We start from the raw sequence: 23,934 nt of genomic DNA on the forward strand, positions 1-23,934 counted from the left end.
GCTGGTGTGGGCTTTGGTGATACTTGGGTCATTTTTGTTCCTGTAAGTAACCCCCGCATCCTTCCCACCCCCCTATCTCCCACACCCCCTCTTCCGCTCACTTAGGATCCCTTTCTCTCCCTCTCTCTCTCCTTCCCCCTGTTCCCCTGGGGCAGACAGGACTTTTCCTGTCTCCTTCTTCTCTTCTGTCCTCTGTGTCTCTGTGTCTCTATGTCTCTTTACCTCTTTTCTTGCCTCCTCCTCCTCAATAAAACTTTCACGTCTGCAGGTCTCTTTCCCTATCTGCCTGCCGTCCATCACCGCCCTGGGACCTGGGACCTGCAACCTGCTCTACTAACCCATTATTCATTATTCCTAACACTCACATTCAATGCTGATCTCTTGAACCCCACCTTAGGGGGAGACAGCCCATGCACACAATTTTTTAAAAAAAAGCTTGCTTTCATTAATGTGACCATGATGGTTTTGGTTGGTGGTTTTTCTCCTTGAATCTGTGGGATTAACACAGACCAGCTCTCTCATTTTACAGATAAGAAATTGAAGCCCAGTAAGGTGAAGAGGTTTGCTATGGATTGCGTAGTGGGATACAGACTTTTCACTTGTAGTCCCCAAATTTTACATTTGTTCCTCATCTTTTCTTCTTTCTAGAACTGGTAATGAGAGATGGACAGGGAAAATGGAGATTTTTCTTCTTTCCCTTTCCCAGCATGGGAGGCAAAGTGCAGAAAAGAGGAATAAATGACAGTTGTGTTGAAAGCCCAGGTCTCCCGAAATCTAAGGTCTCCCAACCTTGGAAAGTGGGAACTGACCTTCTATTGCTAACTTCAGGTTTATAATTTACAGCTTACATCATTATCAAGGCCTAAAACAACAACAACATTATCAACAAGAACACCCTGCTGCACAGGCATGGTAACTGCTTTGGGAGCATGTTTGGAGGCCTATATAGTAAAGTGCCTTTGCAGTCTGGTAGACTGTTAAATTGCATTTTCTCCTGTTAACTGTGCATCCTAGCTAACCACCAATCACTTCAAGACTCAGTTTACCCATATATGAAACTGCCATTACAATGCCAACTTTTCCAGTTCAATATGTGATTTCCTATGTGGTTTATGGTCTTACATAGATCATTTGTCTGAGCCTAGTCAATGGTAGTTGCTATTACTCTCAATCTGATCCCACTTTCTTCCTCTGGAAGAACAGAGTTCCATGGATAACTGGAAAAACCCAAGAGTTGATGCTGTATTCCCAACCCCAGTCCAGCACAAACCTACAAGCCAAGGCAGCCAGTATTTGGCCATTCGTCCATCCATCTGCATATCCCAGGGATGCACAAACAGAGAACAGTTCAGCTTCTCAGCTGCCTTCAATAGAGCAAGGAGAAAGAGGTTATTTGGAGGAAACCACTATTTTATATCTTATTCTACATTGATCTGAGTAAATAAGCTCAGATACTTCTGAAGTTCCTTCTTCATCTGTATAAAAGTATATTTGACCAATTGTTACTGCTTGGAAAAATAAAAAGAACTCTCAGAATTAAGCATAGATTGATGAATTTAACATATTGCTTAATGAAAGAAATTACAGGAAACATCATCACTCAATGGTGTGTGTGTGTGTGTGTGTGTGTATGAGAGAGAGAGAGAGAGAGAGAGAGAGAGAGAGAGAGAGAGAGAGAGAGAGAGAGAGAGGATATCTTACTAGCCTAAAGCTCACTGACTTGTCTGGGTTGAGTGGCCAGTGAGCAACAGGAATCCACCTGTCTCTGTTTCCCCAGTTCAGGGTTTGTAAGGGCATACCAGCATGGCCGGCTTTTTAAATGTGGATTCTGGACACTGAATTCAAGCTCTTGTACTTCCAACATAAGCATTTTATTGACTGAAAAATTTCTCCAGCCCCTACTCAAACATTTTGATGAAGAGCAAATGCTTAAGGTCTAATCCTACATTTCAAATAAAGGGGAATTCTTCCCACTGGTGCCTGTGCAGTTCACCTTTTCAAGATGACTGGGATGGTATCCTTGAAGGCAGGGCAGGAGGGCTTCCCACTTCTCCCCTCTTAGAAACCTGGAGCTACAGAAAGTGAGGAAATGAGGGCCAAGCATGGTTGTATACACCTGTCAATGCAAGTTCAAAGCCAGCCTGAGCTACACAGAGAATGCCAGGTCAGCCAGGAGTACACAGAAAGACCACATATCAAATAAATAAATAAATAAATAAATAAATAAAGCAAACAAACAAATCAATTCCGGAAACTGATGAGCCAGGGAGACCACATATCTATCAAATAAATGAATAAATAAAGCAAACAAACAAATCAGTCAATCAATTCGGGAAATTGATGATCCAGGGATTAGGATCTTAGAGCTAGAATGGGGTAGGCTGGCTTGATCTAAGCCCTGAGATAGTTGGATCCAACAGTGATGGGGTGTCTGGGTCTGTGTGTTCCTGGAGCCTAGTGAGTCTCTCATCACTCTCCCATGAATGAAAGCAATTTACTGAAGACAGAGCACTCAGTGCCTGAGCTGGGTAGGTACTAAAGTGAATACTAAGCTGCGCCAAGATCTTCTGGAAAATGGAAAGACTGTGTGAATGGAATAACCTTGAGTCAAGATCTTCTGGAAAATGGAAAGACTATGTGAATGGAATAACCTTGAGTCAAGATCTTCTGGAAAATGGAAAGACTATGTGAATGGAATAACCTTGAGTCAAGATCTTCTGGAAAATGGAAAGACTATGTGAATGGAATAACCTTGAGTCAAGATCTTCTGGAAAATGGAAAGACTATGTGAATGGAATAACCTTGAGTCAAGATCTTCTGGAAAATGGAAAGACTATGTGAATGGAATAACCTTGAGTCAAGATCTTCTGGAAAATGGAAAGACTATGTGAATGGAATAACCTTGAGTCAAGATCTTCTGGAAAATGGAAAGACTATGTGAATGGAATAACCTTGAGTCAAGATCTTCTGGAAAATGGAAAGACTATGTGAATGGAATAACCTTGAGTCAAGATCTTCTGGAAAATGGAAAGACTATGTGAATGGAATAACCTTGAGTCAAGATCTTCTGGAAAATGGAAAGACTATGTGAATGGAATAACCTTGAGTCAAGATCTTCTGGAAAATGGAAAGACTATGTGAATGGAATAACCTTGAGTCAGCAAAATGTTTGATTTAATTCCTTCAGTTGTTTTACTGGTGAGGGTTTTATTTTTTTATTAACTTGATACAAGCTAGAATTATCTGGGAAGAGAGAACCTTAACTGAGAAAGGGTCCATCAGATGGCCTGTAGGCAAGTCAGTGGGGACCTTTTTTGATTAATGATTGATGTGGGCTGGTAGTTCCCCAAGTTGCTTTGGTCGTGGTGTTTTATCACAGCAATAGAAGAAAATCTAGGACAATAGTCATTTATACCAGTGTTTACTGAGGTTCCGAACCAGCTTTTGTCAGGACATTTTAAGTGTATTGGGATACAGGTGTGACTCATCCTACTTCTTCACATAGATATTGGTGCTAAGCCAGCTGATGCAGTGTGACTTGGGTATGCAAGCATTTTTAAATGACACAGTTTGGGATAGCTGGGGATCCCAGACGTGACAGGCAAAGGATGAACTGGAGATCTCCAACTCAGCAGGCCCTGTGGAGCACAGAGACATGAGCTTTTGAAGACACAGAAGCTAACTGCTTCCTGATCATGAATGCAAGGAGGACAGAAAATACTGGCTTCTTGGGATGCCGTAGGCTTCCCCAAAGCATCTGACCATGGCACCTTGTGAGATCTGACCTCTCACTGGGATAAATTTGATTCAGTTCAAATTAACATGAAAAACAATTTCCTTCTAAGTGTGGGGCATGATAGAGATCACAAAACCTCAAGCTCTCCAGATCATAACTAACATTCACAGAGAGCTTAATACCAACACCACTGTAAGAAATTAATAATATTAGGTTGAAGACATGGCTCAGATAATAAAATGCCAGCTGCTTAAGTGTGAGGACCAGAGTTCAGCTCCTCAGAACCCAAGTAAAGTAAAAGCTGGGCACAGCAGCATGTATTTAATTCTAGTGCTGGGGGCCTGAGACAGGAACATATCTGGAGCCCTTTCGCTAGCCAGTTTAGTGGAATCAGCAAGCTCCAAGTTCAGTGATGCTCTGTTTCCAAAAATAAGGTGAAAGGGCCGGTGAGATGGCTCAGTGGCTAAGACCCATGTGGCTGCTCTTCCAGAGGACCAGCATTTGGTTCCTACCACTGAAGGGATGGCTCACAGTAGTCTGGAACTCCAGTCCCAGGAGACCTGAAGCTCTCTTCTGGCCTTTGAGGACACTGCACACATGTGGTACACAGACATACATGCAGGCAAAACACTCATATACAGAGCATTTAAAAATAAGGGAAGAGCAACTGAGGAAGACATTGGATGTCAATATCTGGCGCACACACACACACACACACACACACACACATACACATACATACACAGGAATTTTACAACTACTAACTGGTTTAATCTTATGAGACATACACTCTGTGTTATGCATGTTTAGAGATGTATACTCATGCCTGCTTCACTTTACAGAGAAGAGAGAACCCACGTAACTTAGTCAGGTGACATCTGATGAGTGGTAGAGTCAGGTGGTCAGGCGCTAATATTCTGCTTGCCTCATACCATCAATGAAAACATTTTGTACCTGAGTGTGTGTTACTAGATTCATTCACTTAGGAGAGGGGTCTATGGGAGAAGGTGGGGAGGGTATTCAGATGCTGCGGAGTGTGGGGACCGTCTTGAAATGGCAGCACACGACGGCACTAACTTGGCTGTCAGGTCTTCCCATTTGTTTGACCAAGTTATTGACGCAAGCTAGAGAGGAGCTAATCAGACCAGCCTTGCTAACCAAACAAATAGATTGTCAGACCAGGGACACTGCGGGTCAACTGGAGTCAGGATGGACTCCTAAGTCCCCCAGAGACTGGCATGCTCCCCAACGATCTCACTGGAGTGATGATGGATGGGTTGAGCTCGGCACTGACATAGAGATGTCTGTGTGCACGCCAGTACTGTTATTGCTTTTTGAGCCCCCAGGAATGTATAAATCCAGTTCTGATGAATACTAAAAATGACTTGTAGCTGAAGATTTTCTCACACTGTGCTGAGGCAACTTGGATGCATGAGTAAATAAATCTTTGTCCAAAGCTCACTGAAATTTCCAGAAAACATTCTCTGCATCAGCCGAGCCTCTGCTGCTAATTCGTTCAGAGAGTTCAGTATTGAAAAGAATGTTAGATCTTTAGAGGTAGTTTCATAAGCAATTCCCCACATGGTGGGCAGTCATCACAGACACAAACATGGAATCTTTTTTTGCATGCAATTAGCACTCCATAAATATTAAATGAATAAATTACAGAGAGTAGAGTTCCTGGTGAGTCTGTAAACATCTACTTAAAACATTATTAAGGATTTTTGCATTATGATGGAAATAATAGAAAAGCATCCCATACCTTATAATTGTGAGAGGAAAGTGAAACTTGCAAAAAAATGCAATTGAGTGAAGAATTGTGGACCATAAATCCTGGTACCAGAGATGTTTAATTCAGCTACAGGATGAGGAAGGAAGAGTGGTGGAGAGGATGCTGGCATGTGAAACTGGGTATTTCAGAACCAGATAGTACCATTTCGGAAATGCATTTTAACGTTGAAGTATTTTATATATAGAAATTATAAATAATATCACAATAAGCACTCATATACTCACCAGTTTATCAAATGCTAGCATTTTCATGGCATTCTTATTTATATATGTAAAACTTCTATCTACCTATGTATGTATCTATTATCGATCATTTATCTATCAATTATTTATAACCTATCTATGTATCATCTAAGTATTGATGTATCTATTTATATGTTCCCCTTCCTCCTACCTGTATTCCTTCTTATCTATCTATATCTATTTTGAAGGGTTTTTTTTTTTGGTTTTTACGAGACAGGGTTTCTCTGTATTGTTTTTGAGGCTGTTGGTCCAGCTCAGCCTCGAACTCACAGAGATCAGCCTGCCTCTGCCTCCCGAGTGCTGGGATTAAAGGCGTGCGCCACCACCGCCCAGCCTATTTTGAAGGTTTTGAGACAGGATCATGCTGTGTCTCAGGCTTGCCTGAAACTTGCTATGTAGCCTAGGCTGGCCTCAAATTCTTGATCTTCCTGCCCCAGGCTCCTGAGTGATGGGATTATAGGCTTGGCATCCATGCTCAGTTTTATTATGTATTTTTATTATGTACTGCCAAAATATACCTTTGGCTTCCTAAGGTTCTTTGTTTTTTTGGGGGGGGTTGGTTTTGGTTTTTGAAGACAGGATTTCTCTGTGTTGCCTTGGCTGTCCTGGAACTTACTTTGAAGATTAGGCTGGACTGAAACTCAAGAGTTTTGCCTGCTTTTGCCTGAGTGCTGGTATTAAAGGCATGCATCACCAAGTCCAGCTTCTTCCTAAGGTTCTTGAATGCAGATTGATGAATTAAATAGAAACACACCAATACATTGGAATATTCTGCAATTTTAAAAAAGTCATTCATTAAGATAATCTTCAATGGGCTAGGGAGGTGGTACAATGGGTAAAATGCTTGTCACCCAAGGGTGAGGACTAGAGTTTATATTCTCAGAACGCACATAAAAGCTAGGTGGCCTGCCTGTAACCCTAGTGCTAGAGAGGTGGAGACAAGGGATACTTGGAGTAAGCTGGCTAAACTGGCTGAAACAGACGAACAGCAAGAGACCCTGCTTCAGTAACTGAGGTGGAGAGCTGTCTAGGAAGATGCCTGGTGTTATTCACCATATATAGGCACACACGTGTGCCCACACACATGCAAACATAAGTATGCATGCCACGTACTTGCTTGCACACACATACACACACAGATAATGTTTATTTAGCTTGTAAATTTTCAATTACGATATAAGATCACATGTGTAACAGAATTCCAATTTTGTTAAAAATGTAGATATGCAAAGCTTATAAATGAAATGAGACATACCAGTGACTACTGTCTTCAGGTGGAATGTTTGTCTTCCTTTTTATACATTCTTGTATTTCTACAGTCTTTTCAAAATTACTTCATAATTTTGAAAAATATTGTTTTTCCATAGCAGAAAGGAAAGGGTGTTGGTGGCACATGCCTTTAATCCCAGCACTAGGGAGGCAGAGACAGGCAGATGTCTGTGAGTTCAAGGCCAATCTGCAGAGCGAGTTCCAGGACAGCCTCCAAAACAATACAGAGAAACCTTGTCTCGGAAAAAAAGAAAGGAAGGAAGGAAGAAAGAAAGAAGAAAAGTGTGTGTAGGTTTCTACATCTCCTACCTACATCTAATGACATTGGCCTCTTGTGTCCTGTCCCTTTACCCCAGCGGGATGGTCCCTTCTTGGTGCCCAACTAGCATGGTGTTGCTGGCCCAAGACTGTGCAGCCGCCATGTTGACTGAGTAAAAGCAGCAATACTCACCGTGTAGACAGGGAAGAGTTCCGGGTCATTCAGGTCCCACATGTTGATGTGGGAGCCAATCTGGACTCCTGGAAATCCCAGCTCCTTCACACAACGCTCCATTTCCTCGACGGCTAGTTCTGGGGCTTGCATAGGCAACGTTCCCAAACCCACAAACCTTCGAGGGTATCTGGCAACGGTGGCAGCTAGGTCATTGTTTAAGAACTGGCACAGCTCCAAAGTATCTTTAGGTTTGGCCTGGTGAAAACAGGAAAGGTTCCATGCCAGTCAAAACCGACTCTGTTAGACATAGATTCCAAACAGCGTTGCCTCTTAGCTGAAAATATCTACCCATTTTAATGATATTATGCCTTAGGAAGAAGAGACATGGACTGAGATGGGTATTGGCCACAGGAGACTCCATCTCTGTGGAAGCAGAGGACTGCGAGGATGCTGCTGGTTAGTTAGAACAGAGGCCAGAAGCTGCGGCTGGGTCTGATGGGTAACTACCTGGCTGCTCCAGCTTAGGTGTGGAAAGACCTTGAAGACCTTCCCGGTGTCTGAAGCTGCCACCAGGGCATCTGTCTTGGCTCCCTGAAGGGTACCAGGCCGGCTTCCATACTGGTCCTGTCCTCATCTGTCCTCCCCACCCTTCCTGCCGGCTCTGACACGGGCAATCGGCTTGATTTCCCTTCCCCCAATTTTCTCCCCCTTTCACTGGACCAGTGATTCCCCCATTTCCAGCTTCTACAGTACTAGGGTTACAGGCTCCAGTGTGGCCATGCTTAGCTTTTTAAGGTGGGTTCTGGGATCAGAACTCAGGTCCTCATGCTTGAGCAGCCACCGATCTTACACACTGAGCCACTTCTCCCGCCCGCTTCGACATACCCACTTCTTTCTGTGGGTTCCGGGATTGAACTCAGCTTCTTTGTGCTTACAAAACAAACACTTTATCCCTCCAAACCCACACGGAGGTTTCGGGACATTTTATTTTACATAGTGATCTAATCAGAAGCAGAGAGACCTGAGCCACACCTGCTGGATTTGTGAATACAGGTGGGGAAAGCAAGGCGGTGTTTGCATTGCTCCTAAATCACATGTCAGTCATAGCAACTAGCGGGTTAGTGAGTTCTTAATTCTGTACTCAAAGTTCCCTCCATGGTCTCTGTAGACCTGTAGACCAGGCTGTCCTCGAACTCAGAGAGATCCGCCTGCCTCTGCCTCCCGAGTGCTGGGATTAAAGGCTTGCACCACCAGCAGCGTTTAGGAAGGCATTGCAGGGGTGAGCCTAGAGAGGTGAGCTCTGGTGGGGACTCAGTCTATAACTGAACTGTGTGGTGAATCTATATATGAGTCTGATAGCCACATACTGGCTTCTGTCCTAAAGCAAGAACAACACTAGAAGGGACTCTGGGGAGAACATGCTACTGAACCAAAAAGGAGCCACTGGAGCAGGGCTGCAGCTTAGAGGGCAGAGTGCCAGCCTAGCATGTAAGAAACCCTGGGTTCCAACCCCAGCGCTGTATAAACTGGGCACAGTGGAGCCTACCTGGGTCCTAGTACTTGGGAGACAGGGACAGGGGGATTTAGAAGTTCAAGGTTAATGTCAGTTCAAAAACATCCAAACAAAGAGGAGGACAGTTAGGGGAGGGGCTTGATGGGACCAGTTTAAGTTGTCTGCCACCTTTTGGGGAGCTGGACATGAGCTTTCACCACCCGGGGGATGGTTTGAAGTTTCACACTCACCCAGTAGCTAAACATGACAGGAACCGTGGAAAGAGCTTGAACGGTCACTCCTACAACACAAAGAAAGACACACTGTGAGCAGAAGAGCCTTTCCCAGGGCGAGGAAGCCACAGCTTCCACCCCAACCTGCTGTCTCTCCCTCACTGCTCCTCCCTTGGGCATGCTCTCTCTCCTCCTCCCCCAGCTCTACAGAGAGGGGGTTGGACAACATTTGATCATTCAAGAAAAATGACCTGGCGCCATTTGCCAAGGATTTCTTCTACCCTCCTTGTGACAAAACTTTGTTTAAGCAAGGCATTTCCTCACCATTAAAAACTGGCACATGTTGATTATGCACAGTAATGCATTTCATTTTGACACTTTTATACATGTATATAATGTATTTTGACCACAGTCACCCTATTATCACTCTCCCTGGTCCCTTTCCAGTCCTCCTCATCCCTTTCATTTCCTCTTCCCAGCTAGCTTTCCTTCTACTTTCTTGTAACTTTTCCCATCTTTGTTTCTAGTCTCCATCTTTTTTCCCTTAAAGCTTTCTACTGTAAGTCACACATGACAAGTATGTCTCTCAAGTCCCCTTAATTTGGTTCCTAAATTAGCCTGTTTAAAGTTTCATTTCCCCGGAGCTTGGTTCCAGAGTCTATGATCTGGGAATCTGAAAATCTTTGATCTGAAGTGAGTACCTCAGGGTCATGGTAGGAACTAAGAGTTAATTTGTGTCAGGTGAAGGGGCAAAGACAATGCTCACTGAAAGTGAGTCGTGACTGTTGCCTCAAGGACAGGCATTGAGATAAACATGCAAAAAAAATAACAAAAACCAAAGGAGAAGCGTGCACCTCTGTTGCAGTCGTAAATGACAACTTCTGATGCCTGGGCGCCAAGTCTGAGTGTTACTGTTCTCCTGAGAGTCTGGGCCCTTGCTCTCTCTTCACATTTACAGTGAAAACTAGTTCTTTGCCCTGTGGTTTTGAGAACCAGGGATGCACAGGTATCCTGAAGAGCAGCCCACAGAATTGCTTCCTGCTTTCTGCAAAGCAGGATTCAAATGTCACTGGGGTATGTGTTTAAACAGTGGTTGTCAAAACAGCCCCTGGACAAAAGTGCATGCCACCAGATTGCAGACTTCCAGACAGCGCTATTCGTTTGATGCTGCCAGAGTGACTCTTTTTTTGTGGACTGTGAAATAAAATAGAATTCTGCTTGGGCATGGGGGTGCAAGCCTGCTATTCTAGCATTTTTAGAAGAGGACACAGGAGGAACAAGACTGCAATGTCACCTTGGTTACATATAGTGAGTTCAAGGCTAGCCTGGGCTATACATGAAAGCCTGTCTCAAAAATCTGAAGTCAGCAATGGGCCTGCACAAGACTGGTACTATCAACTTCAATTACAGATTGACTTAATAGCAGCAGGGCTCACTGGGCTGTACCCACCTTGTTGAACTACTGGGATATACTGACAGATTCTGGGGGATGGGTAGTTATTGTCTTCAGTTGGGTAGCCAATAGTGAGCCCACCAGACTCCAGGGGATAGTTCTAAACCTATGGTCACACAGAGAGTTCTGGTTAAAAATCAGTGGATCACAAACAAAGCAAAAGGGCAAGGAGAGAAGGAAAGGAGTGGACAGATGAAGATAAAAGAGAGTGTGCGTGCGTGCGTGTGTGCGTGCGTGCGTGCGTGCGTGTGTGTGTGTGTGTGTGTGTGTGTGTGTGTGTGTGAACCATTTGTGTCACAGCATGCCTGTGGAGATCAAAGGACAACTTTATGTATCGGTCTTCACCTTCCCCTTTGGTCGTTGTCCCTGGCTGTCCATGAGGTTTTGGAGACTCTGTCTCAGTTACCATCTCACTCCAGGAGCATAGGGATCGTAGTGCACCAGGCCAGCTGGCCTGTGAGCCTCTGGGGTTCTCCCGTCTCTGCCTCCCACCTCACCACGCGAATGCTGAGACCATAGCCATCTCCACTACTGTATCTGACTTTGTGTGGCTTCTGTAGATCTGAACTGAGACCTTCCCAGGTGTGTGGCAAATACTTCCCCCACTGGCCTGTTTTCTAGACCCGCACTCAAAATATCTTAAGTTATAAGATGAATTATCATCAATTTGATAGTATACCATTTTTGTTTTGAAACTAATTTGAAGCTTTCGAATCCGTGCTCTGAAAGCACGGGCTTACAGTGGCCAGCATGGCTGGTAGGGAAACGGGAGTCAGAAGTTGCCATCCCATAAATCATATCAAGTGGTCATCGACTTTAAGGGCAGGTGCTGCTTCACAGCAGATGGAAACGTTGAGAGAATTTCACATCCTAAGTACCTTTCCGGTCCATCTCTCTGACACGAACTTCCGGGTCCCAGCAGTTCTGCTGGATCACTCTGAAGACCTTCCCATCTTTCATCATCTTTGCTTCTCCCTGAGCCAGAGAAACCACATCAGCAGAGACAACTGCTCGGATGAACCCTGTGTTCTTGAGTGTCACCATTCAGGTGGCAAGCACATCCATGTGGCTATGTGTAGAGGTTAGCCTTGGCTTTTGTTTTTGATTGTTTGTTTTTTCTATCATTTTTTCCCACTTGCCTGGAACTCACAAATTAGGGCTAGGCTGGTCAGTCAGAGAGCCCCAGGGACCCACCTGTCTCTGCCTTCTCAGTGCTGGGATTACAAACACATATCACCATGTCTGTTTTTTTTTTTTTCATGGGTACTGGGGAATGGAACTCAGTTCCTCATGCTCGCAGCTCAAGGCCTTTACTGATGGAGCCATCTCCCCAACCTGGATTAATGTTATGGAACATGTTTCTTCCCCATATAGTCTTAGGGATTTCCCCTTAGTCTGCATGGTGATAAAAATCGATTGCTTAATGGGGCTCAGCTTTTCTGTCTCCTGCCTTTCAAGTTTGCTGTTGAAGAGTTGTGCTGTGTAGGTGTCGGCAACTGAACACGGAGACAGGCCCTTTCTACCTGTGTGATGAGGATGGCTGGTCCATCATCTTGCTGATCTGAACTATTGGCTGTGAGATTCAGGAGGACGATCTGTGCCTAGAAAACGTCATACTCATGACACAATAGGACTGGAAAAGACCTTTAGATAGACTGTCATCTGGCTCTCTAGGGAAGCAATATAAGGGCAGAGAAAGTAAGTTTGTGTGTCAGTTGACTCAACAGCTTTATCATCTGATCTCTCCTAACCAATCCACTAATTTGTCTAGTCCTAATATACTGTAATAACCTGTACCGAGGGCCATGTCACTTCCTTGGGGCTAGGCAGTAAATGCTAAAATTGGCTCCAAGGCAAATATAACATTTTTTTTTTTGGTTTTACGAGACAGGGTCTCTCTGTATTGTTTTGGAGGCTGTCGGTCCAGCCTGGCCTCGAACTCACAGAGATCCGCCTGCCTCTGCCTCCTGAGTGCTGGGATTAAAGGCGGGCACCTAACATTAAAAAAAAAAGTTAAAAAAGATTTTGTAAGCCGGGCATTGGTGGCACATGCCTTTAATCCCAGCACTCCGGAGGCAGAGGCAGGTGGATCTCTGTGAGTTCGAGGCCAGCCTGGTCTACAGATCGAGTTCCAGGACAGCTTACAAAATAATATAGAGAAACCCTGTCTTGAAAAACCAAAAAAAAAAAAATTGTAGCGGCATTTCAATTCTAGTTTTTATTTCATAGATGTTGCTGTTTGAAGTCACTCCTATTTTTCCTACTATGTCTGAGAAACTGAAGGGCTACTTCCTTGCCTACTATGAGATTAATGCATGCAGGGAAGAGATGAGTTTCTTGGATGCCCAGCCTACAACAAACTAAGCCGGGCATATCACCACTTTGCTGCCCTTGGGTTGTTGTGCCCAAGTTGCAGAGTCCCCAGAGACCACCAGGAAGACAGACCCACTAAACTGTAAAAGTAAGGTTTTATTGTTCATTCACCCATGACAGGGACCCCGTCTAGAAAGCTGATGCAGCAGCCTCCAGAGGGAGTGAAGTTCCCCATCTACTGCTAGGTTTTAAAGACAAAAGTTACAGGATTACACCAGTAGGTACAGGTTGGTTTCTGATTGGTTGACATTTGGGAACAATTAGGAGAATTTCTCAAAGTCATATTTTGGCATGAAAAACCTGTGTACCAATTATTGTCATTGGTCAGTAATGAGATGGAACATTCTGTGGTTTCTGTTACTTGCAGGTGGCCTGTTGTTCATAACTATATCCTGTAGACTATAGGGGAGATTTTGGTCCCTCTTGGAGTTTCTTTTGTGGCCAAACAGTTTCCAGGAATCAAGTATCTAGGAGGCTGGGGGTGCATCTGGAGTTTTGGAGGTTCAGTTTTGGTCCTAGGATCTGGGAGGCCAGAGAATCTGGAGTTTCCTTGTGTCTGTAGCCTGTCATGGCTGCTAAAGCAGAGGGCTGAGTGAGGGTCTGGTCCTTTTATTTCTAAATTATTATTTTATTTATTTATTTATTTATTTTTTATTTTTCGAGGCAGGGTTTCTCTGTATTGTTTTGGAGGCTATCGGTCCAGCCCAGCCTCGAACTCACAGAGATCCGCCTGCCTCTGCCTCCCGAGTGCTGGGATTAAAGGCGTGTGCCACCACCGCCCGGCTATTTCTAAATTATTAGAAGTGACACCTTTGACTTTAGTTTACCTCTTTCAAAAGGTAGTGTGGGGAGAAACTTACCTTGCCTTGCTGTTGGAGCTGCACCCAGCCTCCATAGCCGAACTTCTGCAGTGAGGAGAATCACGGTTAGACTTTATCAGTGAGGAAGATGGGCCTGAGGTCAATGTGTACCCTCCAGGCACAGGATCCCAACCTCTGTCCTATCAAACACCATCTTTCTGTTGTTCCCTCCTCCATACTTCCATACCAAAATATTTAATATTTTCATTAAATACATTTTCCTTTAAACGATATATTTATAGAGAAAGAAAAATGTTTATACCGGGCTGGGGATGCAGCCCAGTCAGTAGGATGCTTGCCTAGCATTCACAAAGCCCTGGGTTCTATCCTCAGCACCAAACAAATTAGGCATGGTGGCTCACACCTCTAATTCCAGCACTCAGGAGGTAGAGGCGGGAAAATCTAGAGTTCAAGGTCATCCCTGCCTTCATAGGAAGTTTGAGACCAGCGTGGGCTGCATGAGTTCCTGTCTCAATACATTGGAAGAGAGATAGAGGAGGAGTTTGAGAGTTTTTCCTTAAGCTTCTGGCTGAATCCGTCATTCTGTATCAGTCTCCTGAATACTTGGGGTTACCTTGCCAAAATCTGAAGTGACATTTTAACTTCTTGAGGGCTTCACACCATCATTGAATGCCTAATAGAACTCCCAAAGAATAAAAACAGAGTTCTACTTTCTTAGACTAGTAGTTCGAGTCAAATTATGGGATGAGGAGATAGCTCAGCTGGCAAATGAAGCCAGAGGACCTGAGTTTGAGCCTGAGGACTCATGTAAAACAGCTGGGTGCCATGTAATCCCATTTGGAATCCCAGTAGACCAGCCTGAAGCATCTTTCATCATGGACTTTGCCATATCACTATTGCCAAAAGTTACCCCATTATAGATCAAACCAAAGCATTTCCCCTCCATGGCTTCCAGAGCATCGGTAACAGTATAAAGCGAGTTCCGAGTCCCCAGAAACCACTTGACTCTGTTCCCATGAAGCCATTGTCTTTCCACCTCATATTACCTGTTTTAAAATGCACCTGTGTTTGTTGGGGGCACATATGATGCTTCTCAGGTACCATCCACCTTGATTTTTTTTCATTTTTTCAAGACAGGGTTAGTTTTGGAGCCTATTCTGGCACTCGCTTTGTAGACCAAGCTGCCTCTGCCTCCTGAGTGCTGGGATCAAAGGCGTGGGCCACCACAGTCTGGCCACCTTGATTTTGAGACAGAATTTCTGCTAAATAATAAGCCCCAGAGGACTTGTCTCTCACTCCACAGTTCAGGGATTAAAGGATTGTTTTTTGTTTTGTTTTGTTTTCTTGAGACAGAATTTCTCTGTATAGCCCTGGTGGTCCTGGAACTCAGAGATCCACCTGGCTAATGGGTTATGAAATTTAAACTTGGGCCTTCTTGCTTATAAGGCAAGTGCTTTACTGAATCATCCATTCCTTAAACCACTGAAATTTTCGTTCTTAAGAATACTGACTATAGGCAGGTGGTGGTAATGCACACTTTTAATCCCAACACTCAGGTGGCAGAGGCAAGTGTATCTCTGAGTTCCAGGCCAGCCTGGCCTACAGAGTGAGTTCCAGGACAGCTAAGGCTACACAGAGCCTTTTTTTCTCAGAAAAAAAGAAAAAAAATCCTGACCTATCCCTGTTTGAAATCAAATACTAGTTCTTTATAACTACTAGTTAATCATCATCCCAGATGTGTTGACTCTGCTCTTTTCTTCCTTCGTTGCACAAGGTAGTGGAGGTTGGGGTGTGTGTCTATTAATATTTAAGAAGAAAAGGAAGGTTTGAAGAGAAATAGTATTTCTTCCAAAGATACTTAAGATTCCCAAACAAAATAGTATTGGCTCATTCTTTTCATTATTCCCTTGGAAAGTTTGGAGGAATTGTGAGAAGAGAGATAGGCATTTAAAAATATGATCCCTAAAAAGAAACAATAGGCGTGACATTGTGCTATAGTTAACACTACTTCAGCACACACTCTAGGGGGCTGAGGATGTGGTTCAGTAAGTAGAGAGCTTGCTCTGCGTTCACAGAGATGGGTTCCATACCCAGCACTATGTGACCAGGCACACATCTGTGGTCCCAGAACTCTGGAGATAGAGGCAGGAGAATCAGAAGTTCAAGGTTATCCTCAGCTACATAGCAAGTTCAAGGGCAGCCTAGGATATATGATATACTGTCTCAAAAACAAAACAAAAACCCAACTCACTTTACTTTGATAAGGTAGGCCAGAAATAAGGGAATAAAAAGAAAGACTCTAGTCTCATATGGATGTATCTCCCTTTACCTCACTCCCATCCTTCAGGGAATCAGGGACATTGGAGTCTAATTATCCCAACAATGGCTAACCATCACTCTCAGGGAGATGCCTACTGTGTTAAAGATCTGGTTGCTTGACCTGCGGATTGTGATCCCACGACAAAGCTCCCTCTGTGTGTTTATATGAATGGGAGAAGTAGAGGAGGAACTTGGTGTCAAGGGGGACACTGAGGAACAGAGAAAAATAGTGATGTGTCTGGGGCCAGATTTCTCCATTGGATGGGGTTAAAATGCCCTGGGGAGACCCACAAAGCTCTGGGTTCATTTCTGAATATCAAGCGCTTCACCTGTCAAGCTGGGTTAATAATGTAGACACTGACTACATTTGTTGTGACGTTCTATATAAATCAAGCCATCTCTCTTTTTGTGTATTTGAGTGTGTACAGGGGCATGTACACATGTAATGTTCCATCCACTTTGTTTTTTTTTGAGGCAGAGTTTCCCATTGTTCTTGGGTTCACCAGTTAGCCTAAGATGACCAGTCAGCACCCCCAGGGGTCAGTCTGTGTCTACCTTCTTGGTGCTGGATGATTATAGCATGTCACATCCCTGACTTTTTGCAGAGGCTCTGAGCAGTGAACTCAGGTACCTCCTCAGCATTCTTTTTTAACCTTCAGAAGTCTGATGTGTCATGACTATTACTGTTGCTGTCATTATGAAGAGTCCTCTCTCTGCCTGCAGCATGGGAGACTTCAAGGGACTAAATACCCCTCCTGTTTCAGTGAAATTGATGAGAGGAGGGGGAGGTAATAGAAAAAGCCATCAAAACTTCTGCTTTGAAGTGCACTTTTGTTCTGTGCTTAGGAAGTTTCTAGGACATACATATATGTACCCCCAAATTCTATCTCTCAGTTTTAAAATCAGTTTTAACAATGCCTTTAGGGTTCAGATGATGAGGTACCTGGAAGCTGTCAGTTGTAGATGTTCAATTCTCTGCTTTAGGTAGAGGCTTGGTGGACAGGAGGTGAGTACTTGGACATTTACTTTTCCTCCCTGCAAAGAGCAAACTCTGTTCTAGGCTCCTCTGGCTGTCCTAAATGGGGAGGGGGGAGGACTTTACTCTTAGGACTTAGCTGCAGTCTCCTGTGCTCAGATGGAGGATTTTAATAGGACCTAGTGAGGAGATGGTCATGGTTTCCAAGGACGCCAGAGAGTGTGTTACCCATTGGCTTAAAGTGTTGGGAGGGCGTTGTGAAGACAGGCTTTAAGTTCAGATCCCACAATAAGAATGCAAGCAGAGGCTAGGCAGTCATTCACATTTGTAATGCAGCACTCAGGAAGCTGAGGCAGGAGGGTCATGTGTTGGAGGCCAACCAGGGCTACATATTGAGATCCAGACCTGGGGGCGGGGGATGGGGGAGGAAGGGGGCAGGAGAGAAAGAAAAGAATGGATGAAACATTGGATTCTTTGTTCAGTGTACTGGTATGTGACTGGAACTGAAAATTCCTGTCTGGCTTATTCTGTCTTAGTCCCCTTTGGGATACCCTGACAAAATACCATCCACCAGACGCTTCTAAACGCAGACATTTCTCGTAGTTTCAGAAAGCTGGGGCAGCTAAGATGAAGGAGCTAGCACACTCACGCTCTGGTAAGCTGCACCAAGAAGTAAGTGCAGAGCTTCCTCTGGGCTGGTTTATAAGAATCACCCAGTTCCTCAAGACTTAATTGCTTCCCAAAGCCCCACCTCTGTGTCCTCTTGCTTGCAAGGGAGGGTTTCAGTATATGAATTTTGAGAGGACACAACATTTAGACAACAAAACTTTCTAAGTCCTTTCAAGATTCCCATCTAGACAAGGAGGTAGAGACCATGGAGCTTGGACCTCTCCTGGTGTGACATTCTCTAGGCAGATGGGTCATGCTGAACACTCTTCAAGCAGAGTACAGGTGGGGAGGGTCCTCTGTAAGCCACTCCTTAAACTGTGGGTCATGATCCTATCTGGTGATCACGAAATGGGGGTTGCGGAAAAATTTGGCAGCAGCAAAGCATGCAATGGTCAAAAATGAATTCAACGTCAAATGTATAATGAATCCATCCGAGGTGGTTCTGGCAGTCTGTGCCCACACTGCATTGTGCAACTTCCCTGAAGCCTTGGTTCTGAACACACAATCTACGCACTTTGTACTGTGCAGGCTGTCACACCGTGCAACACCAAGGAACACCGCCTGAAACACCTCCGCTGAGCATTGAGACTGTTGTACGCAATCAATTGCAGTGACGGCTGTACATATAGTTCCGGCTCTTAGAGAAACATAATGGACTCATTATAGAAAACAAAGACTTTCAATATTTTCCCTGCTGTCATTCCTCAGCTTGTAAGTATCTTGTGAGTATATTTTTGGTTTGTACTGTCTTAGAGTATTAGTTTTAAATATTGCCATTCCAGGGCTAGAAATGTAGCTCAATCTGTAGAGGGTTTACCTTGCGTGTACCAAGTCCTGGGTTTGATTCCCAGCTTCGTATAAACAGGCTTATGCCTCTAATCCCAGCAGTCCAGAGGCAACAGCAGGAAGGTCAAGAGTTCAAGGTCACCCTGGTTACACAGAGAGACTACCGTGGGCTATATGAGATCCTGTCTCAAAAAACAAACAAACAAACAAACAAAACAAAACAAAATTTACTGTTTGATTTGCTGGTTTGAAGTTCATAAAATGGCTGAGAGAATTTTGTTTTGGGATTAGGACAGACTTCCCAATGATTTGTGGAATAGCCCTAAAAATACTTCTGCCTCTCTATACTATATATTTATGTGATATAGCATTCTCAACACTGACAGTTATAGGAACAAAAATCCTATCAATTCTGTAAAGTATTGAAGATGTTCTATGTCCTGCAGAATTAAATGTTCAGCTAAGATTTAATTCTTTGTGTAAAAATAAGCACATTCATCGCATTAGAATAAAATTTTGCTTTTTATCCTTAATACATATTAAAGAATTGTTTTAAAGTTGGTTTCAGCACATGTTTGGTTTGCATACCTATTTTACACACTAGTATATCTTGGGTGGCATAAGAATTTCTCGGTAGAAAGGAGTCCTGAGTGGGAAGCATTTGAGCAGCCTCAGAGCAGAGACCACCATGGGAGCCCTGGGCATTTCATGTGGCTTTTTGTCTGTTTGCTTTATGAGGTTTAAACAAAAAGAAAATCTGTGACTTTGGAGTTAATACTCCTTGCTGCCACTAGATTGAGGGCTATCATGAATTTGTGTGTGTGTGTGTGTGTGTGTGTGTGTGTGTGTGTGTGTGTCTGTGTCTGTGTCTGTGTGTCTTTGTGTTTTCCTAAAGCTGTCAGGAGATGGAGTATGACACATTTCATACACAATTTATTCATTGTAGTGTTCATCAGATGATTCCTCATAAGCCAGGGGTTGAGAACAGTACAGTAAGAAGAAAGACGCTGCTACAGGGCCCCTGGGAAGTGCCTGGGACATTCCTCTCAAAATCATTAACATCACGAAGTGTTGTTTACACCTTTATAAGATGTGACCAGGACATGAAGTTCCCAAGCGGGGTTTGAGGTCAACAGGGCTCTCTGTTTCCATTGGCCACTATGGGATAGGCTTTTGGACAGCTCTCCACTACTCCCACATTTCAATCTGTTATTTCTCCCTCCCAGCTCACTTACCAATGGACAGAGAAATGCCTGAGATCAGAAGTTTGTTTGTTTTTTCCCTTTGAGGCAGGGTCTCATAAAAGCCAAGATGGCCTTCAGCTCTCTTTGTAATGGAGGATAATAACCTTGAACATCTCATCCTCCTGCCTCCACTTCTGATGCTGGGACAACAGGCATGGGCCCAGTTCAATACAGAGCTGGAGATTGAACCCAGGGCCTTGGGCATGCTAGGCAAGCACTCCACCACCTGAGCCTGAGGTTAGCCTATGTATATGAGATAACAGTGAGAAGAAAATTTGTTTGCACAGCGAACCACTTTTTAATTAGAGCTTGTGTTAATTCATTTTTTTCCACCATAAGTAAAATAAAGATGAAACATTACCACTAATGCAAAAGTACTCCAGAGTAGCAAAGACTGGCTAAAACCAGATTCTGACCTAAACTAACTTCTAAGTTGTTACAAGATCCTCTATGCTCCCACCTTCCTTTTTCAGTAACCCTCCTTTCCTCCTTTCCTCTTTCCTCCCTCCCTTCCTTCCTGGTCAGCAATACACTATGTAATTGTCTTCTTCAGCCTACTGATACCAACTTTACAAGTTGTTAAGGAAGTGGCTGAAGAGATAACTCAGTGAGTGTTACTCTTCCAGAGGAACCAAATTTTATTCCCATCACTCTGTAACTCCAGCTCAAGGGGATCTGATGTCTCTGGCCACACACACACACACACACACACACACACACACACACACACACACACACACACACACACACACACACACACCACACACACGGTTAGAAGTAAGTCTTTAAGGGAAGTTTGCATTCTTAGGGAAACACAGAGATTACATCCCCCCCTCTCAGAGCTTCAGATGCAGCCCAGGGCTTCACATAAGCGAGGCAAACACTCTCTATTACTGAGTCATGCCCACAGGTCCATCCTGTCTTTTTTTTTTTCTTTTTATAGAGAACACTCTTTAGAGACACCCATTGTACAAAAATTTCACGTCATCGACTCTGGGGATTTCTCTTTCCAGGTCTCCCTGGCAAGGGTTTACAGCTTAGAGATCAGACAGGAAAGGTTTCAGACAGAGATTTGATAGACTGAAAAGACATTTCAAAAGCTATCCTGTTGCTTCCAGAACCTATTTTAAACATTTTGGAAACCGACCACATCCTTTCATCCTTTTTTTTCAAATGGTCTTTTAGTTGCAACCGTGTCTTTCCATCCTGTAGTTGGCAGGGGTCTCTCCAGCAGCTGAACCCACTATTTAAAAGGCAGAAAAGCTGCCTGACTTAAATCATCCAGGAATTTGAAAGGATGTGTCACGTGAGGCGAAACAAAAAGCTCCAAGAAGCCCTTTATTTCTTTGATCCATTGCTCTGTCGAAATGAATGTAAAAGCCACCTTTAAATAGTAGGAAACTAGAGCTACCAAGCCATTTAGAAATCACTACCCAAGAGCAAAGAACATTGAGCTCCGTCTCCAAAGAAGAGAGAGACCTATAAATAGAGGTGTTGAGAGACGCTGGGAAAGGTCCAGGAATTAGTTACCATTACCTTTTCTAGATCAGGCCATTCCTTGGGTAGAATGTGAGTGTGGATGTCAATTTTCATCTCCACAGATTCAGAGGAGACACGTGCATACACAAAAAGGGAATTCTGATGTCAAGAGATGGTCACGAAAGTCAGAGTTCATTGACTTCCTCCGTCTCTTTACGTCTACCTCAGGTACCAGTCAGAAGGCCTGGCCAGCCCAGGTTTGACCCATGCCAACGGCCCTGTTAAAGTTCAAGATTCTGTTTATCCACCTGGCTTAGGTTCAATACTCTTTGGTAACTGGGACTCAGCACATTTTTTTTAAAGAAGGCACCAAGAAAACAGGAATGTACTCAACTTCACGGGCCAAAAGTACAGCATGCTGCCTTGACTCAACAGTAGCTCAGAACTTGACTAATTTGGAGATGGGGATGTAGCTCAGTTGGCAGAAGGCTCACCTACCATGAATGAAGTCCTGGGTTCCAGTCACAGCATCACTTAAACCAGACATGATGGTTCACACTTATAATTGTGGCACCTAGGAAATGGAGGCAGCAGGTCAGAAATTCAAGGTCACCCTCGGCTTCATAGTAAGTTCAAGGCTGGCCTAGGACATATGACACCCTTCCTCCAGGAAAAAAAATGACCAATTTTGTACTATAATATTTAAATTTTATCAAGATGCATTCTGTTAAAATCAACTAGCATGTATTTAGACATAAAATAATTCAGGGAAGCATTAAAGAAAAATGATAAATCCTCCAATTCATCTCTTCTTATATTTGGTTTTATTACCCAGAAGCAACTCACTTTAATGCTTTTTAGGTTTTGTTTTTGAATCAGTTACCATGTCTTTAAATCGTATTTAAAAACTGCTTGTTACAGCCAGGCAGTTGTGGTGCATGTCTTTAATCCAGCACTCGGGGAGGCAGAGGCAGGAGGATTTCTGTGAGTTTGAGGCCAGCCAGGTCTACAGAGTGAGTTCCAGGACAGCTAAAGCTATACAGAAACCCTGTCTCGGAAAACCAATTAAAAAAGAAAGAAAAGAAAAAAGAAAAAATCCATCTTGTTCATGAAATTTTAATATTTTAAAAACATAGTAGCGGAAATTCCTTTTATTATTTTAACAGTATAAGTGTTTTGCCTACATGTATGTCTGTGTACGGCATGCCTATCCGATGCCCTCAGAGATCAGAAGGGGGCATTGAAATTGGAGTTAGGGATGGTTGTGTGGGCATTGGATCCCCTGGAACTAGAGTTACAGGTGGTTGTGGGTCACAATGGGCATGCTGGAAATTGAACCCAGGTCCTCTGGAAGAGCAAACCAGTGTTCTTAACCACAGAGTCCTCTCTCCAGCCCTGGGAAGTTTCATCTTTACTTGTGCCATCTATTCAGATTACATTTTTTATTTGTCATTTATTTATCTTCTCACTTATTCATACTTGCATGTATTTAGCAAGCACTTATTAAAGAGCTATGTTGAAAAAAAACTGTAGGGGAATTTCCATCTCACAGAAAGTGTCTGCTAGTCAGTTATATTTTGTCCCATTGACTTTTTGTTTCATTTATTCATTTGTCTGTGCATTCATTCACTCATTTCAGTATGCATTTAACAAACACTGGTGTAGAGCTACCATGTGCTATAGGCATAAGTTTGCAGGAGGTAAGATGCTGTACTTCCTGTAATAATAGATTATTGTACATACAGTTAAGAAGTAAATAGCATTCCAACAGAGGGTGGGTTGTGTGGGTCAAGAGGGTGTCCACTGGGGCAGGAAGTGGGGCTCACAGCCATCAAGGGGAGCCTGGGATAAGCCAGTCCTTAACTACCTTATTCTGCGTTTACTTTTTCTCATCTTGGAAAGGAAAATGTTCAAGGGATGCTAGGGGCTCTGATTAAACCTTACATCTGCCTTAGGGATGGTTCCTTCTGCGCAATCTTCTTAATACAGAAACTGAGCACTCAAAAAGCCTTCTGGCTGTAACTAACCTAGATTATGGATAAATTATAAAAACATGCTAGTGATTAATGCTCAGCTTGATAGGAAACAAGGAGAAATTTCAATTCTCTTACCTTCCCTTAGACCAATTCTCATATTGCTTAGACTGTGCTCAGAGTCCCTTTATAGGATTGCCTAGGACTCTTGATCTGCCTGCCTTCTCACTAGTGCTGACATTACAGGCATGTAGTACCATGTCTAGCTTTCTGGATTTTTTGTTGTTTTTTAGGACAGTGAGGTGTATTCAAGACTGGAGTTGAGGTTCTGGTTCTCTTCTTTCCTCTTGTTGAGGGTTGGGATTAATAGCCTGCATTACGAGACCCAATCTGTATGTTTGGATGGAATTCAGGGTCTCTACACACGAAGCTACATCCCTAGCCTCTCCCTCCCCTATTCTTGTTATGTGGACCCCATTGCATCTCACCGCCATGTTCCCTTTTGTCCACTCTGACATTCAGGAGATTCTTTAATTACTGCTAATGGTCACTGGCTCCAGTGGTTGTTCCCTGTGGTTTATCCCCAAGACTGTCTGGACCCAGCATGATCTCTTTAAAACACATGATCACATGCCTTTTGGCAT

General features: G+C 43.7%; 1 protein-coding gene across 1 annotated transcript in view; it reads right to left on the bottom strand.

Moving 5' to 3' along the window:
* The window catches only part of Acmsd (aminocarboxymuconate semialdehyde decarboxylase), a 36,526-nt gene extending 15,095 nt beyond the window's left edge, over positions 1-21,431 (bottom strand). The window contains exons 1-6 of the mRNA XM_005079901.4: positions 21,375-21,431; positions 13,884-13,928; positions 11,529-11,625; positions 9,216-9,265; positions 7,491-7,727; positions 1,271-1,364 (exon numbers count right to left, since the gene is read on the bottom strand). Of these exons, the coding sequence (XP_005079958.1) occupies positions 1,271-1,364; positions 7,491-7,727; positions 9,216-9,265; positions 11,529-11,625; positions 13,884-13,928; positions 21,375-21,431 (580 nt within the window). The remainder of the gene's footprint in view (positions 1-1,270; positions 1,365-7,490; positions 7,728-9,215; positions 9,266-11,528; positions 11,626-13,883; positions 13,929-21,374) is intronic.
* Positions 21,432-23,934: the final 2,503 nt, after the last annotated feature.

Source organism: Mesocricetus auratus, unplaced genomic scaffold (genome assembly GCF_017639785.1).
Source record: "Mesocricetus auratus isolate SY011 unplaced genomic scaffold, BCM_Maur_2.0 Super-Scaffold_100676, whole genome shotgun sequence".
In the NCBI taxonomy this organism is placed as follows: domain Eukaryota; kingdom Metazoa; phylum Chordata; class Mammalia; order Rodentia; family Cricetidae; genus Mesocricetus; species Mesocricetus auratus.